The 17,972-nt window shown below is 40.2% G+C and overlaps 1 protein-coding gene across 1 annotated transcript in view; it reads right to left on the reverse strand.

Moving 5' to 3' along the window:
• Positions 1 to 1,234: 1,234 nt before the first annotated feature.
• Positions 1,235 to 17,972, reverse strand: part of sha (shavenoid) — a 136,467-nt gene continuing 119,729 nt past the window's right edge. The window contains exons 7-11 of the mRNA XM_073988547.1: positions 12,817 to 12,922; positions 12,621 to 12,701; positions 6,680 to 7,167; positions 6,300 to 6,617; positions 1,235 to 6,238 (exon numbers count right to left, since the gene is read on the reverse strand). Of these exons, the coding sequence (XP_073844648.1) occupies positions 2,243 to 6,238; positions 6,300 to 6,617; positions 6,680 to 7,167; positions 12,621 to 12,701; positions 12,817 to 12,922 (4,989 nt within the window). The 3' untranslated portion in view covers positions 1,235 to 2,242. The remainder of the gene's footprint in view (positions 6,239 to 6,299; positions 6,618 to 6,679; positions 7,168 to 12,620; positions 12,702 to 12,816; positions 12,923 to 17,972) is intronic.

Genomic DNA, 17,972 nt, shown 5'->3' on the forward strand with positions numbered 1-17,972 from the left:
TTGTACATATCATTTAACTGCCTCTTTGGAGGCAAACTTTTCGCTGGGCAGATGAAAAGATCGGATCTTTCACGACTTCGTTTGAAGCAATGCAAAAGATGCCATGGAATCACGTTATCGCATGGAACCCCTTTCTTCAAATTTTGCTGGGTTTAAATGAGACCACCAAAACATGGCAATGATGAACCTGGTGCGAGATTGACACATAATTTATCGAATATTGGAAAAACGGAACCCCAAGTTGAAAGAAATATCTTGCTGCAATCGGAAGAGATAAATATGATATTGCAGATTAATATAATATACATATAATTTTAAAAATTACATACAAAATAAATAGTAATAACATCTCGCGATACAAATCATCTGTGCATTGTATTCTTATTAATTCAACAAATTACATAATTGTATTGCAAATTTTATTTATGATTGGCTAAAATCCGAATCCAAAGCATTGGTGCAAGAAGCCATGACAATGAACTGGCGCAAGATGGTATGATGATGAACTGGTGCAAGATGCTATGACAATGAATTGGTGAAAGTGTGTGTCACTCCCTTGTAAATGTCATTGGTGATTCACCTAAAATTTCACCTATGACATGTCACTTGCACCCATGGTTCAACTCATGATTTGTCATCGAACATTTTGGGTCATCTGGGTATCTCTATTTGTGGACTTACACACAAATAGATTTTATACCCGCTTAGAATTTCTTATTCTTTAAAATACATGAACCGCTGGCGCAGACGCAGCGCGCAAGAGCGCTGAATTGTGAACATGTGCTATTTTATGGCACTTGGAAATTTATATTTGGAACATTTATTTTTAACTGTCTGATTTTTCCCAGTGCCTAAAACTGACCCAAAAATATGTACAATTTATTTGTACAATTATTTTGCCACCGTTGAAATTGTTGATGTTGCCTGGCCAGGGAATCGAACCCACGAACTTCAGCGTGCAAGGCGGATGTGCGTACCATTGCACCACGGTGGCATATTTTATCTAATCTTATGAAAACGTCATCAAAATATGATACCATGTTGTAAAAAAGTCATAACCCTAGTGTACATCTTTCAAGGATTTAGGAAATTTGTCTGCTAACAAAATAGCGAGTATTTGATAGCAGTTATAAAAAATGCATTTGTTGTAATATTGTCTTATAATTTTATTAATTATTTTACATCATAATTTAACTATTTTTTTTTTTTTGTTAAAGTATAATTCGTTGTTATATTTGTTTTTGTGACACAAACATATTCGAATATTTATTAAAAACATATAATAATACAAAACACGTACATGTGATAAAATTAGTATATATGATAGATATTGGAATTACAAAATAAATTATATACGCTAATGCTAAAAAAAACTGCTATTTGGATTACATAGCTGTTATTATAGTCTATGATATCTTATAAAATAATTATGTATATATTCTTAATGTAATTAATTGCTAAAAATATTCAAAAATATTGCATTTGACTTACAAACTAAGACATTGCACATTTCCGGCCATTGACAACGGAAAAATTATCACATTTTTCATCTAAAAAATAAAATTTAAAATAAATTAAGCTAAGAAATATGTATAAAATTAATGTATATTTAAAAGAGTGATTTCATAAAGAATTTCAAATTAAATTGTTCTTTAAACAATAGTTACACGAAAAACTAGCCTATTGCACTTGTTTGCTATGAAATTGCACATAAATGTTATGTTAAGAAAAAGTTCTGTTAGCAAGGTAACTCAGACTCATTTTCTAAGGCAATGATGGTCTATCTATGCTAATATTATGATTTAATTACAACAAACGTACGAAATGTTTTTAATAGGAATGTATGACGGCTATGAAGAATATGTTCCCTAAAACTACACTAAGAGATATATAAAAATATTTCTGGAGGCATATAATGGATATTGTATATACCCTGTATTAGGGAAGCACTATGTTTCCACATGTAATAATTAAACGAAAAATTGTCTAAGAGAAACAATAAATATGCCAAACTTAGCAAACGCATATGTTTCTTGTGAACAGTGAATAAAGAGAGACAGTAGGTGGGAGCTGGAAAAGGGTGCGCTAAAAATATACTTTATATTTTTAATAGTCTTATTTAGTTTAATTTTGTTTATATAGTACAGATATTAGTTAATCATCTATAACGCCTATACTAATTTTCTATAACCTAACAAAAAACCCCTCACATGCCAATGAAGGAAGGGTCCATTCATGATTTTCATCTTTCCATAGATTTGCGTACATTTTTATATAAAACTGAATGTGTTTCAACACTTTCAGCACCCGATTCCCACATATCTTCGGGATTTGTTTCGCCATCAGTTTCAGATGAACCATAGCTGGTGGTACGATGCTCATCATCATCGTCTTCATCCGAGGTATTGAAGGTGGTTGAAGAAGATGACCGTGTTGTTGTTGAATGATCGTGGGTATTCGTGTGTGTTAGGGTTTTATCCGAATCATTGTCACTGTCGTTGTCAACATGGCGGCCCTCCATTTCACCCTCGCCGTCCTCCTCCTCGTCATCATCATCATCGTCTTCGGCACCCAATTCTATACTTTTACCCATTTCTTGTTGCTGTTCATTGATATGTTCAAAATCTTCAAAGCGACTATTATCCTGAGCCGACCTCTGCTGATCCGTTGAGGTACTTTCAATATCTGAATTATCTTCTATTGTATCAACGCGAATAATGTGATCTCGCCCTGTCATTAATTTGAAATTATAACGATCATAAAAGCTACGTTTCAAGGCCTCTCCCGAATCGGCACTCATATAACCACTGTCCATTTCCTGTAGGGGTCTGGGACCAAATCGTTGTTCATAGTAATTTTGACTAGCCGGTGCGGAGTAGGTACTTTTGGGCGATGAGACTCTAGGTTGTCCCTCTATTAATGATGATATTCCCTCATCCCTTTCTAGGGCATCCAATATAGAAGAGGTAGTTTTCTTGTCAAATGGTGGTGCTGGACTTTGGGTGGGACTAAATTTCGAAGCGGCCATACTGACAAATTTCCTCCAGGCATTTTTGATATCTTTGGCTTTTTTCGGACGATCCTTAAGACCCATGGCTATTTGCATGCCATGCGTTAGCTGGACCGGTTCGATTTCACAACGATATACTGTTTGAACATTTGTTGTGGCTTGTGTGGCAGGTGTATTGGTGGCTGAATTGGGCGATGTGCTCGTATTGGCTGTACTGCGTTGTGGATAGGCTATACCGACAGGTACTCCAGCATTACGATACATTTCCTTGGTACGATCCGATAGACGACTACTGCTACGATTTGACCGCGAACTTAGTGAGATAACATCCAATTTATTTGGATCCATGTCGGAGGTGTTTTTCAAGTTGTTATTGGTCTCCAGTTGTGGAGAATCCAGAGGAGTTGTCTTCTGAGAACTTTCCTCACAAATTTCCATTTTTTCTTGAGATTTTCTACGGTTTAGGTATTTATTTAGGCTATAGTCATTCCTCAAACCTTTAATTTGGGTATTAAATATGGCACCATAATCTTCTGATTTTAGTTTCTTCACCGCCTGACACGCTTCTGGGGTGGGTAATTGGTGTTGCCGGGTTTCCACTGATTCGTTGGGGTTATTACTTTCCGAAGAATTCTCTTCTTCTTCTTCTTCCCCGTCCTCACCCTCCTCCTCTTCTTCCTCTTCGTTACAGGTATAGGGTAAATTGGGTTTTCGAATTGAACCACCAAATTCCGAGTTGGTCATGGTTCCAGATATACCCGTTACCTCGGTACATTCACTGTGATTGCTGAGGGTATCCTCCTCAGTGGCCGATTGATTGACATTATATTGCCTTGTCTGAGAGCTGGAGCGGCTGGTACGACTATTCAAAGTGGTAGAAGCTGAGGTAGTTGGTGGTGGAGGTGGCGGCGGTAGAGGAGAGCTGGATATGCTGCGCTTTCTTGTTGGTGTGGGTGTAATACTGGGACTCCGCGTTGGTTTGGGCGAAGGAGATTTCTTCCTGGGCGATATTTCATCCATTGAGCGTGTTTGATGTATTCTCGGCTCCACATATTCCGTGGGCCGTTTCTCACCGTTTTCTCTCTTCGCCTTGGGCGTTAGAATTTTTATGGTACATTTATTAGGAGTGTCATTGGAAATTTCCACAACAGGCGGTGGTGTTGGTGGCTCACTGGGTCTTTGGCGTCTTGAGTGTTTGGCCTCTAGCGTGAGTAGGCGTCCCTTTTCCGTAAGATCATCCAGTTGTTCTTGCAAATACAAACTGGTGGCCTTACCGCCGCATTTACAACTACAATCACTGTTCTGCCTTACCAACAAGGATTGATATATCTCCCTCAGGTTGTTGACATTTTGTTTAGCCTCCTCCTGGGCATCATGATTCTGCGTGCACTGTCTTCTCAGCTCCACCTGGCTCTCATAGGCCGAATCTCGACTGTTTTTACGCAAAGAACAGTTTGCACTATTGTGTGTGGAGTTGGTCTTGAGACGAAATGAATTCTTTCCCGTTAGATCCAGCATACTGCTGGATGCCAACGGCCGTTGTTGATGATTCATGTCGGGCAAGGATTGTGGTGGAGAGCTAACCTCCTTCTTAATGTCCGAAACACTGGACCAGTTACTAACATCACAGAAGCTTTGCTTCTTCGGCTTACGATCCAAGGTGTCGGGTTCATATTGATCACTGTCTGTGGACCTCTCCAAATCTGAGGGTGGTTCATGTTCCACCTCTATGGTCATGCTGCCGCGAAATGGTGTATCATATTTTATCCTGGCTGCAATATCCTTTTGCAAGCTATTCGAGTCCATGGCCCGCAGGATTTTCTTTTGATTGGTGTTCAGGGACTTGTTTTGAAATGTCCCTCCCTCGTGGCCGAATACGGTGTGACTAATTTCTAATTCCTCTTCTAAAGGCAGGGCAGTACTGAGACTAGGACTAAGCTGGGAACTAACATCTGAGGAGGGTGATGACGAGGATTGTGAAGATTTCCGCTTTGTTGACTCCAGGCGTTCCAAGCTATCGGTTTCATAATCCACAATCAAATATTGTGGAGATTTCCTCCTATAAATCGGAGAATCTGGTTGATATTGTTTCAAAGACCGGCGACTGAGAGAACTGTAGTCGGGAGTGGGCACCGATGGAACACTGCCTTGGGTATTGTTGTAAATATCTTTGATTTTCTTTTCCATGGTACTATCATAATCGGGTGTGGGTATATCTACATGGAAACTGCTATTCGATCTCAAGGTTGCGGTGTACTCCTTTATCAAGGCCTCAGCATCCAATGAATCATTCATTTGTTCCATATTCCTCAACATGTGATAATGTTGGCGTTCCGCTGAAGTCAGGGAGGTGGGGGTGGAGGCAGCGGCATAATGATCCAGCACATCTAAACGTTTGCGCGAAGTCTTGGAACGCTGTGATGAGCTACGGCTACGTTGCGAAGCATTGGGTGAATCGTGTAGGGTAAATTTGGGATTGTTGTAGAGTTCACCACCCGTTTCAGCATAACCATACATATACGCTGAGGCTGTAATAGCGGAATAGGTTTCCAATTTGTGATGCAGTATGGGTATGTTGAGAGAATTCATGGGTTGGGCAGGTTTTTCATAATTTTGGAATGTTGCGTTATCACCTTCAGTTTCCTGGCGTTGATGATGATCTGGCGACATTTCCTCCTCCTCTTCGTGCAGCTTTTCCATTTCATTGTTTTTATTTTGATTATTAGAGTTGGATCCTTGTGGTTTCGTAGCCGGTGGTGGCGGTGGCCTTTGCTTGGGTGCCATTATCTCCTTTCTACCTCTTCTTGTGGATGTTGAATTTCCAACCTGTGGCCTGTTACTACTCTGCGACGAAGAAGATGTTGATCCCCTTGGAGATTGACGATCTTTTTCCGGACTAGGTGTCACCGATTCTCTTTGATTGTTTGCTGTTGCATTTCCATTTTGATTTTCCTCGTTGAGATTGACAGTTTCCAACCATTTTTCAATGGTATTACGTTTATCGCCACAATTTTTAACATGACCACTGCAGCGATTATTGGCACAGGCTTGGCAAGTGTCACCCTGGGCTTGTGAACCAAACAGCGAGGGCGTATCTGAACGTGCTGAGTTTTCTTCGGGGATCATAATTAGCGAGGGCTGATAACGTTTGGCGGCCATTTTGTATTTGGCTATAGCAATAACTTCACGGATTTTTTGTAAAAATTCCAAGGCTGCAGGAGGGGGTTGCTGGAAATTACAGACAAAATATTAAAAATCTTAACTTTGAAAAAATTTTTCAAAAACCTACCGCCAATAGATGAGGCTCAAAATACGCTGGATTGAAATACAATTTCTTCCTCACATTACCATTAACCATGGCTCGAAGATTTTCCAACTTCTCCTCGGTCATAATATCCTCAATGATGGCCACATTTTCTTGGGGCAAACATTCCGTTTCCTGGCCATTGCTGCCATTATCTAAATTATCCTCATTGGTGGAGGTAGAACTGCCATTACCACCATTGCCATTGCTGGAGGAGTGATGAGACCCCTTGGGTGAATCACTACTACCACCACCACTGGACATCATACCCATTTGGGGATGGATCAAGGCATTTGTTTGCATCTGCAAAGAAAGAGGAAAATAAATCCCAATAATATTTTTATTCCCTTCCAATACACCCTTACCTGTTTCATTTTATCATGATAACCACCATCCATTTCACATTCCGATGCCGAATTCGATATATCACTGGTAAAGCCCGAATGATGATCGTTCAGTTGTGGGAAATGTTGCAGCAAGGGATTGTTTTTAACAATACCCATTTCTTCCTTAAGGCTACTTAGGCTACCTCGTGACCTCGGCTCATTTGATGTGGCCATACTACCCACCGAATAGAGGCTACCACTTCTTGTAAATGGTGCGCCAAATGTTACTTGATCATTTTTCGGATAATTTATTTCATTAGCCAAATCATCGAGAGAATTACGCATTCTTGGTTGATCCCGACCCTTGCGTTTCTTCATGTGTAGATAGAGGAATACTGAAGAAACATAAATCAGCCCCAGCAGCAGGCTGCAGACACCAATCACGATGTACTCTTTGGTTGACATACCATCCGATGTGGAGGCCAATGTTGTGGTGGCCTCAGATTGAAAGAGCACCTCGGAGACATCTAGGAAGAAACAAAAATAATTAGGAACTGTTAGTTTAATAAAATGTTGAGTAATTTACCTACTCTTAGAATGTAGGTAGGCTACTTTGAAAGTTAAAAGGCATTAAGTTCGGCAGGGCCGACATTTTTATACCCTCCACAATCAATTATTCTGAAGTTATATGGAGTAACTAACTTTCTTTCTGATACGAAAGTAAGTAATGCTATCGTTAAGGTTGATGGCAAATGGGAAGCCCAAATACCTAACTTTAGCTAATTCGGTCAACTAAAAACCTGAAAATATTTGAAATCGGGAGGTGCCATTATATGGAGGTTATGTCACAACATGGGCCTATGATTGCGAAGTTTTTAACTACTGGGAACAATAACTGCCAAAGGACATCCTAACTTGCACGAAAATGTAGATAAAAACTAAATCTAAAATCGGTGGTACCGTTTTATTGGGCCATACAAAAACGTGGAGCTATGATGAGAAGTTGAAGAAGTTTTGTGACCTCTAGGAACCTCAAATTACAAGTAGTTAGTTCAGTCAAAAAATTTAGCTATATCTTCAAAATAACATCGTAACATCGGGAGGTACATTAATATGGGAGCTATACCAAAATGTGGACCTATGATGTTGCTGTTGTTGTAAAAACGCTAACATCATTGTTCGTATATTTTATTCAGGTATCTGGTTCTCGTACTTCTGTATCCAGATTCAACAATTCTGTGACCTGGACTGGCTGTGTCCATAAATAATCAGTGACAGGTGAGTGGGGTTAGCTGGGCAGCCAAACAAATGCAGCGTATCTTGGGGTCCCATTCCACATACAGGGCATCTGTTGGGTATCTTGCCATAAATTCGGATCCAATATGAGTTGAGGCGGCTGCATCGTCTGGATCTTAACTGGGCTAAAGCCACTCGAGTTTGCCTTGGCAGCGTTCTTCTGCTGCGATGGGTTGGTCCCCATGTACGGAATTCACACTGTATCTCTGTACTGTCTACGCTACAGCATCAGTGTGAATGCTATTCAAGCATACCTGATAGGCTCGTTGGTCTAGATGTTCTCGTTTTTACCTTTGGACCTCTTTCTCTCTCTAGTTCATGAAGATCTCTCCTGACGTGCCTGGATGGGGGAAGCCTGCCCACTAGATCGTAGCAAGGATGCTCACAGCGGTAATATCCAAGCAAATACTTCATCGACAACATCTTGTTGTGTTCAGGTACCGGTAAAATCTTCGTCTCCTCATGAAGATTGTCCATTTATGTCATAAAGAGGCAGTTCTGCAGTCCTCAGATTGGTATTGTGGCAGGGTTGAATATTCTTTCACTGCATAGCGATTATAATTGCATACCATAGTGGCGCCGCATAGCTTACCACAGACCGGCCTATAGCTTGATAAAAAGTCAACAAGGTTTCTTTGTCAGCACACCAAGTGCTGCAGGCCAGCGGTTTGAGAATCTTTTTCCTATTTCTGATCTTGACGCAATTAGCTGTGGCGGGCGCGGACGACTTTAAAATGCTATCGAACGTTACGCCCAATATCTTGTGGTAGTTAATGGTCGAAATCAGGGCACCATCGACCAACATGTGCAAGGGAAGCCTCATATCAGCCGTCCAGTTGGTGAACAGTGTGACAGTTAATTTAGCGGTGGATATTTTCATATTCCTCAGATTGAAGAAATGCTTAACCTATCACATATGTATGTCATCGACGAAAGCCCGACTCCAAGATCGTATAATCATTTGCATATATAGCCTCTAAATTTGTTTGCTACTGGCGACAAGAGCACGATCGGCCTGTACGATTCACCTCTGTCGGTATCCTTGTCTAGCTTCAGTAGCGGAACAACCCTGCCAACTTTCCAGGCATCTGGTACAATATGGGTGGTAAACGATGGATTGAGGACACTTGTTACCACCGAGATTCCGAGAGGCCCAACGCATTGGATGAATTCTCGTTTATCCACTTATGTTCGTTCACCAACTAGCCCGTCAGCTAGGGTCTGCAGGGTTCGTACAATGAATCTCATCACGCTCATTTGCCAGTCCCGTCGCATTTGCTGAAAATTAGGTTTGATTTCGGAGCTGCAGCTGTAATGATGTCCCGGAATGTGCTCTCAACTATCGACCTATATGTTCAGGGGAAGCCTCATATCAGCCGTCCAGGTGGTAGTTAGTTGTCAAAATCAGGACACCATCGACCAACATGTTCAAGGTAAGCCTCATATCAGCCGTCCAGTTGGTGAATAGTGTGACAGTTAATTTAGCGGTGGATGTTTTTATATTCCTCAGATGGAAGATCTACACTAGGTCAGCTATGTAAACAGTTAACCTATCGCATATGTATATCATCGACGATAGGAACCGACGTCAATATCGTACAATCATTCGCATACATTACGATCTCCATACCGTCTGAAGGGTGTGGAGTAGTGCCTCTAGATTTTTTGTCATTGGCGACAAGAGGAAGATCGGCCTGTTCGATTCACCTCCGTCGGTATCCTTGCCTGGCTTCAGCAGCGGCATAACCCTGCCAACTTTCCAGGCTTCTGGTACAATATGGGTGGCTAACGATGGACTGAGGCCCAACGCTTTGGATTTGCGTTTGTCCACATAAGTTCGTTCACCTATTAGCCCGTCTGCTAGGGTCTTCAGGATTCCTACAATGAATCTCATCACGCTCATTAGCCAGTTCCGTCGCCTTTACTGAAAAAATTGGTTTGATTCCCGATATTAAACTCGTAGGTATGTAGCGCGGGGCTGCAGCTGTGATGATGTCCCACAAATTCTCTCAACTACCCGAGGATCTGAGGGAATTGCAGCTCTCTGAAGCGGTGATTGGTAAATTCATGAACACTTGCTACTCAGTTTTTCTATGGTTTAGAAAAGTGCGGCAATAAGAGGTTATGAAGTCGGTTGGTGTATTAACGGAGACGATGATCGAAGGATGGTTTGCCATAATGGTGATATCTGGCGAGCTGTGATCATCTCCTCTTATCGTCGTAGGAGCGTCTTCTTTCACCGTACAAACTGTGGAGCTATCAATATGCTCCTCTGGTCATTACCTAGGATGGGCGCAAAACAACAACATGTGGTGTTTGATGCTGCGAGTGTTGTTGGGGAGACTGTGGGGCGTCTCGTATTCCGACGACGAAGTAGGAGACACGCTGGGAGAAGATCTGGCGTAGAAAGCACCAACATAACTCATATCGCAGTAGTCCTGGGAGCAATTCAGACCTGAACAGGAAGTGCGCCCATTTCATATAATTTCAACAATTTTCCCGCGATTATTCTGGGATATATTGCCGCTCCCGAAATCGAGACGTTCCGTTATATGGCAATCTCCTCTTATCGTCATAGGAGCGTCTTCGTTCACCGTGCAAAATGTGGACCTATCAATTCCCTCCTCTGATCATTGCCTAGGACGGGCACAAAACAACAACATGCGGTGTTTGATGATGCGAGTGTTGTTGGGGAGACTGCGGGGGTGTCCCGTATTCCGACGACGATGATTTCGTCGACGAAGTTGGAGACACGCTGGGAGAAGATCTGGCGTAGAAAGCACCAACATCGCAGTAGTCCTGGGAGCAACTAAGACCAGAGTGGCATCGGAAGTGCGCCCATTTCATACATCCATTGGATGCGGATCGGACAAACGGAACAATTTCAACAATTTTCCCGGGATTATTAGCTTTGCTGGGACGGACCAAAAGAGCAGGAGCAGGCATTCTGGGATATATTGCCGCTCTCGAAATCGGTAGGAACCGTTGTATAGAGGCTATACCAAAAAGTTGACCGTTATAGCCCATATTCGAACTTGACCTGCCTGTGAAAAAAATACACTTGGGTGGAAAAATATGACGTTCTTTCTCAATTATAGCGGACGCTAGAGTGATGGCAACAGACGGACATGTATATATCGGCTCCGAATTTTACCCTGCTCCGAATGATTATTTCGATGAGTTACAAACAGAAAAAATCGGAGGGATATTCCGAAAAATTGGGGCTATATTAAATACAAGGTGGCGCAAAAGTAAACTTCCGATGTTTTTTTGGCTGTAATTAAAAAAAAGAAAAACTTTGATTCTTCTTGTGGATTATTTTTATTTGGTCTTTTAATTTTTTTTTTACATCAAGTCGAGAATATGATGTCAGATAAATGGCCACCGCCACAGTTTATTGACATTTGAGCCCTTTTTATGGCATTTTCCATTACTTTGGCCAAAAACTCCCGGCAATAGGTCCTCACATTCTTGATGGATATTTTCTTTAAGATCTGAAAGAGTCTGACGCTTGTTGACATAAACCCGCGACTTCAAAAAGCCCCACAAAAAGAAGTCTGGAGCGGTCAAATCTAAAATCTGCGACGAAATTCACGTTGTGCCAAAGTCACCGACCAATTATTGGTCAAATAAATAGTCACCAATATTACGCGTTCTGGAGCAGTGTAGCGTAACATTGTTTATTAACGTGCATTTCGCATGTGTTTGACATTAGGGGACAATCGCAAAATTTATAGCATTTTCTGATAGGAGGATTACTTTTGCGCCACTTTGTATTTTCATTGGTTGTTTGTGTGTAAAATTTCTTTAGCAACTAAAATTATTTTGTAATTCATATATAATTTCAGTTATACGAAGACAGGTGAATGAATGGGTACAGCTTGACATATGTATATTGATAATCGTGGCCTTAATTGTCCCTCGTTGTGATCGCTTATGCTTTGGTAGCTGCGAGTATTCCCACCACTCGCTGTACTAATTGAGCTACTGCGTCGGTATGGAGCCGGGATGGCTTCTTCTAGCAGCCAAAAACGTATTGCATCGAAAAATCTTGTGGTGCTAATTTAGCGGTAATATCTTCTGACCTCACGAATATGGTTTAATGATAACATAAGGAGGGATTCTGCTACAGTGGGGTGATATTCTGGCAGGTTTCAATAATTTTGAGACTTGCTTAGAGCTGTTTAGGCGCATCATAACTTTTGTAGCAGTAATTCGGATGGAGACTCAGGTCGGAGAACCATCTAAAATGCGAATTGATCATATGTTGGTATTGCCGCTCTGATTCGCGAGTTGAAATGTTAACCCTCTTTTAAACAAGCGCATGGAAATATATCTAATTCTAGGCTTCTATTATAGCCAACTAAGTAAGTGAATATGTATGTGCCACAAATAATAATAATATAATACATCCAAAAATTCCCAAATTGAGTCTGTAACCATTTTCCACTGTAACAGATGCTGCCTTGCATTTCTCAACTTCTTTAAATTACCAATAATTCCTTATATTCTCCTATAACCTTTCTCATGTAACCTTTCAAAACATTGAAAATATAAAAAGGTTCCACCGGGGTCACTTCAATTTCACCCCTACATGACGCAAACATTTGGTGACATGCACACAACATGTTGACTCTTCTAACACTTTTCCTTCCATCCTTCCAACAAAATGTAATATACTTACTGTTGGCAAACTTTACAGGACTACCATTAACACGAAATGCAACACATGGAGAAAATACATTTTTTGGCGGCATAATATGATCTATGGGAAAACAGAAGAAAAAAGAGAAAAAAACAACCAAAACAAAAAATAACAAGTTTTACAATCAATACCAGTCATCGATGTAAAGAGAAATCCAAAAGAAATATTAGCTTACCACTTGTCGAAGACATATTCAGCGGCAATGTCATATCACGACACACCAGATGTACAACTATGAGGCGACCTTGCATTTTGTGACGAAGATCAGCTTCACCCAACCACTGTAAGAGGTAAGAAAAGAAACAGAAAAGAAAGAATCAAATTAATTTTTTATCAAAAGTAAAAAAAAATAATATGGAAAGGTTAAATTTGGTAGAATAAATATGCCAGATCCATGTCCAATGTCAATAAAAAAAAACTGTTTCCCACGAACTTCATAGAAGCGAACTGTCACGTATCGAAGAATGCTAATCGATTCCATTTTACATTAACGAATAGGAAACGCCTAATTTTTGAGCTTTTGAGGTTATGTGCATTGAACTGTGTCAGTGTTTGAAATTTCTCATTGGAGAGACTTTAATAAAACAAGTAAAAAAGTATCAGTCGGCTTTGCCGACAGATATATACCCTCAGCCTATGTATGAGGTATTTTCAGAATTTTGTGGTGATTAGGATTAAAGTTAAAAATCATTGCGGAGAAGGTACTTGAAGGAATGGACCGACATAGTCCATTATGGATTTTATTTAGGGAGTCATATTTTTTCGATAGATATCGCGACCACAAGTCATTTCAGTGGGTCATCGTATACATTTTAAACCAGTATGTATGCCAGGAAGCATTGACTTGTCCACGGAAAACATAATATCGTTTTAAACAGAACCACAACGAACACCATCGGTATACATTTACAAACGATCTTCGAATATAGCCATACCTGCACTTAGGCACAAACGTTGATCTTTTGTGGGGAGGGGAACCCTAAGAAGAGAACCTATATGGGCAATTTTAGAAGTTAAACTAAATTTGGACAAAATTGGTTGATCGGTTCGGGAGTTATCGTGCTCTCCAGCCACTACATATGATGCCATAGGGGTTTTTACCTTCTAAAGAAGAGAGTTATCGTGGCCACAATTTTTACGAACATTTTTGAACTTTTAGGGATGGGAGGTACCAGAAGGAATGAAACGATATGGCTTATCTTCGAACTTAAATGAAGTTTGCACAAGATATTACGAAGGCCAAATTTTTGGACCGAATCGGCAAATCCGTTCGAGAGTTATCTTGCTCTCCAACCACTACACTCGGGCTTTTGTCCCTCCACTCCGCGTTTATAAGGCCAAGATTAATGTTGGGTGGGAAAAATTTGTAATCACCACATAATTATTTATACCCTCAGCATTTATGCTAACGGTGGTATATAGACTTTCATACGGGCGAATTGTGCCTGATCGAAATAATGGCTGTAGACCCCAAGTATGTTTGGACGAAATCTGTTTCAGACAATTTGGAGTCGATTTAGCTATGCCCGTCTGTCTGGCTGGTGCGCACAATTAACCGATTCGGTAAAAAATTTGGCTTTCGTAATATTTTGTCCAAACCTAGTTTAATTTCGAAGATGAGTTATATCTGTCCACTCCTTCCTTCCACTCCTTCCGGAAAATTTGTGCGCACAATAACACTTAAATGAAATAACTGACCTGATTTATTCTTTGCACATCGTGAAATTTCTACCAGCCTTATATGAAGTTCCAATATGGACTCAATCGGTCCACTCCATCGGGAACCTCCCACACAACTTTTCGGAAAAGTTGAGTTTAGGTCCTGTTCTCGAGTGGCTTTGATTTTTGTTGTAACAACTTGTATTCACTGCCCCCAAGACGACGGTATAAGTTGCATCAGGGGCAAGTCCATACTTCCTGAGAAAATAGCCTGAAAGGTGCATGAAAACTATGACACCGTATGTAGTGGTTGGAGCGCGAGATAACTCTCGAACGGATGTGGCGATTCGGTCTTAAACTTGGCCTTGGTAATACTTTGTCCAAACTTAGTTTGAGTTCGAAAATAAGCCATATCGCTCCACTCCTTCAGGACTGTTCGGAAAAATTGTTCGCATGCTAACTCTTAAAGGGATTGACCGATTTGGTCCATACTTTACACATCCTAATATATCTACCAGATATAGATCAGGTTCGAATATGGACTATATTTGTCCATTCCTTCGGCTATTTCCCACACAAAATATCGGACTAGTTCACGTTGAGACTTGCTCTCGAATCACTTTGATTTCTGTTGAAACAGAGTGCATTCGCTGCCTCAATTACAACGGTAAAAGTTTTTTTCAGTGGCAGGTCCGTACTACTTGAGAAAACAGCTGGTAAGTTAAAAGAAACCCAATGACAACATATGTAGTGCCTGGAGAGCTACAGCAGACAAACTATCGATAGTCAGACTATCGTTTTTATCATTGTCATAAAGCTCTGTTTATAACGGACTCGGATGCAATTATGTTTTAAATAATTCGCGATAGATAACCCAAATAACTTGTTTTAGTGGCCGACGTAACCTTCGTTTTACGACAGCAATCAAAACGATATTCGAACTATCGATAGTTTGCCAAGAGAGCACTATATCTCTTGAACTGATCCACCGATTTGGTCCAACATTTGGCCTTCGTCATAATAATTAATAATTGTTCCACAAACATCCCAGGCGGGACAGGGGAGACTTCTCTCATATCAATGAGTGCACCCCGATTCATATTAAGCTCAATGATATGGGACCTACTGTTTATCGCCGAGTCCGAACGGCGTGTCTAAGACACCACTTGTAGAGAAGTTTCTACAAGGCTGAAATACTCAGAAAATGTCGCCAACATTACTGAGGGGTATTTTGCCACCGTTGAAAAGAGTTTGATGTTGACTGGCCGCGGAATCGAACCCACGACCTTCAGCGTGCAAGGCGGGTGTGCATACCATTGCACCACGGTGGCACCCTTGGCCTTTGTCATATTTTGTCTAAACTTAGTTCCAGTTCGAATATGGCAATACCGGTACTTCACCCCAATATTTAAAAAAATGTCACTAAAACCACCAAACTTTGTATCTCCAAATATTCTGTCCAAATTTAGTTTAACTTCCAAATGGCCCATATCGGTCCTCTCCTTAGGGTCCTCCCCCACAAAAGTTCAATATTTGTGTCTAAGTGCAGTTTAGGATCTGTTCGAAGATCCTTTGGAAATGTATACAGATGCTGTTCGTTGTCGTCCTGTTTACAGCCATATTATGTTTTCCGTGTTTTCCATGCTTCCTGGTATACTGGTCCAAAATTTATACGATGACCCACTGAAATGAGTTGTGGGCGCGATATTTATCGAAAAGATATGACTCTCAAAATAAGATCCACTCCCATAGTGGACTATGTCGGTCCATTCCTTTAAGTACCTCCTTCGCAACACTTTTTCACTTTAATCCTAATCCACAATTTTGTCGGCAAGTTAAAATGTCCAAAAAAGGCCACAATATTCTGAAAAGACCCTAAATACATTCGGTCTGTCCGTAGATGAAAGTTTCAATTCACATAGCCTGAGGGTATATCTCTGTCGGCAAAACCGACTGATCCCTTTTTACTTCTTTAATATTTAAATGGAATTAAAGTTATTATGGTCAATAATAGGCAAAAGTTATTCATTCATTCGCGCAACAGGAAAAAAATTGGAGAAACATTTTTTTCATTTCATAGAATATCTTCAAAAATACAAACATTCAAAATCACAAAGGGCTTTGTGTTTTTTTTTTAATACTTAGGCTATGTTTATATTATAGCCTTTTGCAGGGTTAACCTTATTTATGAGGATTTATTTGATATATAAGCAATGGAATTGACATTTGGAACCCAGTGGGTTTGTTAAATCCGGTTATATACATATAAACGTACTATTAAATACAATAAACATTATTTTATTCATTAATTGAAAGGTCAAAAAGTCGTAACCCTATTGTGTACACTTTGATACTAACAAAAATGTGCCACATTGAAATTATGTTTTTAGACCCCACAAATGTTAAGGCTAAATGGGTTTCAGAAGATTTGAGGTCGATATAACTTTGTATGTGGTCCCCCATAAAAGTTCAACAATTTTCGCTCATTTCCCCAATTCAAGGGCTGTTTGATGATCGCCGTGAACTTTGCAAATTTTCAAAAACTTTTACTTGACCACAGGACTGATTCCGAGATAAGTACCCTACCAGTCCTATATCCACAATGCAATTTTTTTGTTTGGGGTAAATTTATTGAAGTAGCCGAATTTCAATCCATATCGTGTCATTCTTACGAACGCTCTTAAATTCGAGCATAGGTTCAGATTAAATTGGATTTAAATTTATACCGCATGAGGTCCTTGGGCTTCAATAGTAAACTTCTTGTAGGAGAAGGGTATACATTTCTAAATTTGCTGCTGAAAATTTCGGAGAACCCCCCTTTTTAAAAATTAGAGTTTTGTTAACACAGCCCGATGACAGATTCAACAGAAATCCGACTGATGCTCCTAAAATTACGGCTGTCGGAGTTACTTGAATAGACGTTAAAATGTTTAAAATAGGAACATATTTTAATATATGTATGCTACATATAAAAGAACCCGCGGATTTGTGTACAGAATTGACCAATAGCACTAAGGTTTTGGGTAGGGAAATCCCGCACCGGGAATTCCCGGGAATTCTCGGTTTTTTGGTTACGGGATTTTCCCGGGAAACAAAATCATATATCCCGGGAAATCGGGAAATATCTTTTTATACTTATCACAACTAATATTGAATTAATGAATAAACTATGCCCGTCACTTTTATACCATAGAATGAGAATTCGATTAGATTTTACAGAATCAATAAATTACAAAATATTTGGAAATAACTTTAATCTACAAAAGTGTTTTCAGGGAAAAAGTTATAAGGGCAGCACAAAAGTGCGACAGAATATTTTTTATTTTAAAGTCCCATTTTTATACCCTCAGCCATTGGGCTAAAGAGGGTCCGGCTTGTTGGCTGGTGCGCACGATAACTTTCGAACGAAGCCACCGATCAGGTAAAAAATTTGACATTCGAGATTTTTTTCAAACTTAGTTTTTAGTTCGAAGATGGACCATATCGGTGGTCCACTACTTCCGGTACCTTCCCCACAAAAGTTCAAAAATTATCCCTAAAATGGTGCGCACGATAACTCTTGAAGGGAATAACCAAATCGGTCATAATTTTGCATATGGTAATATTAGTTCCAGGCATAGAACGGAGAAAATTGGGGTCATCCTGACATAATGTCTTAAAAGCTCCAAGAAA

Source organism: Musca autumnalis, unplaced genomic scaffold (genome assembly GCF_047663935.1).
Source record: "Musca autumnalis isolate F117 unplaced genomic scaffold, ASM4766393v1 scaffold_5, whole genome shotgun sequence".
Classification (NCBI taxonomy): Eukaryota; Metazoa; Arthropoda; class Insecta; order Diptera; family Muscidae; genus Musca; species Musca autumnalis.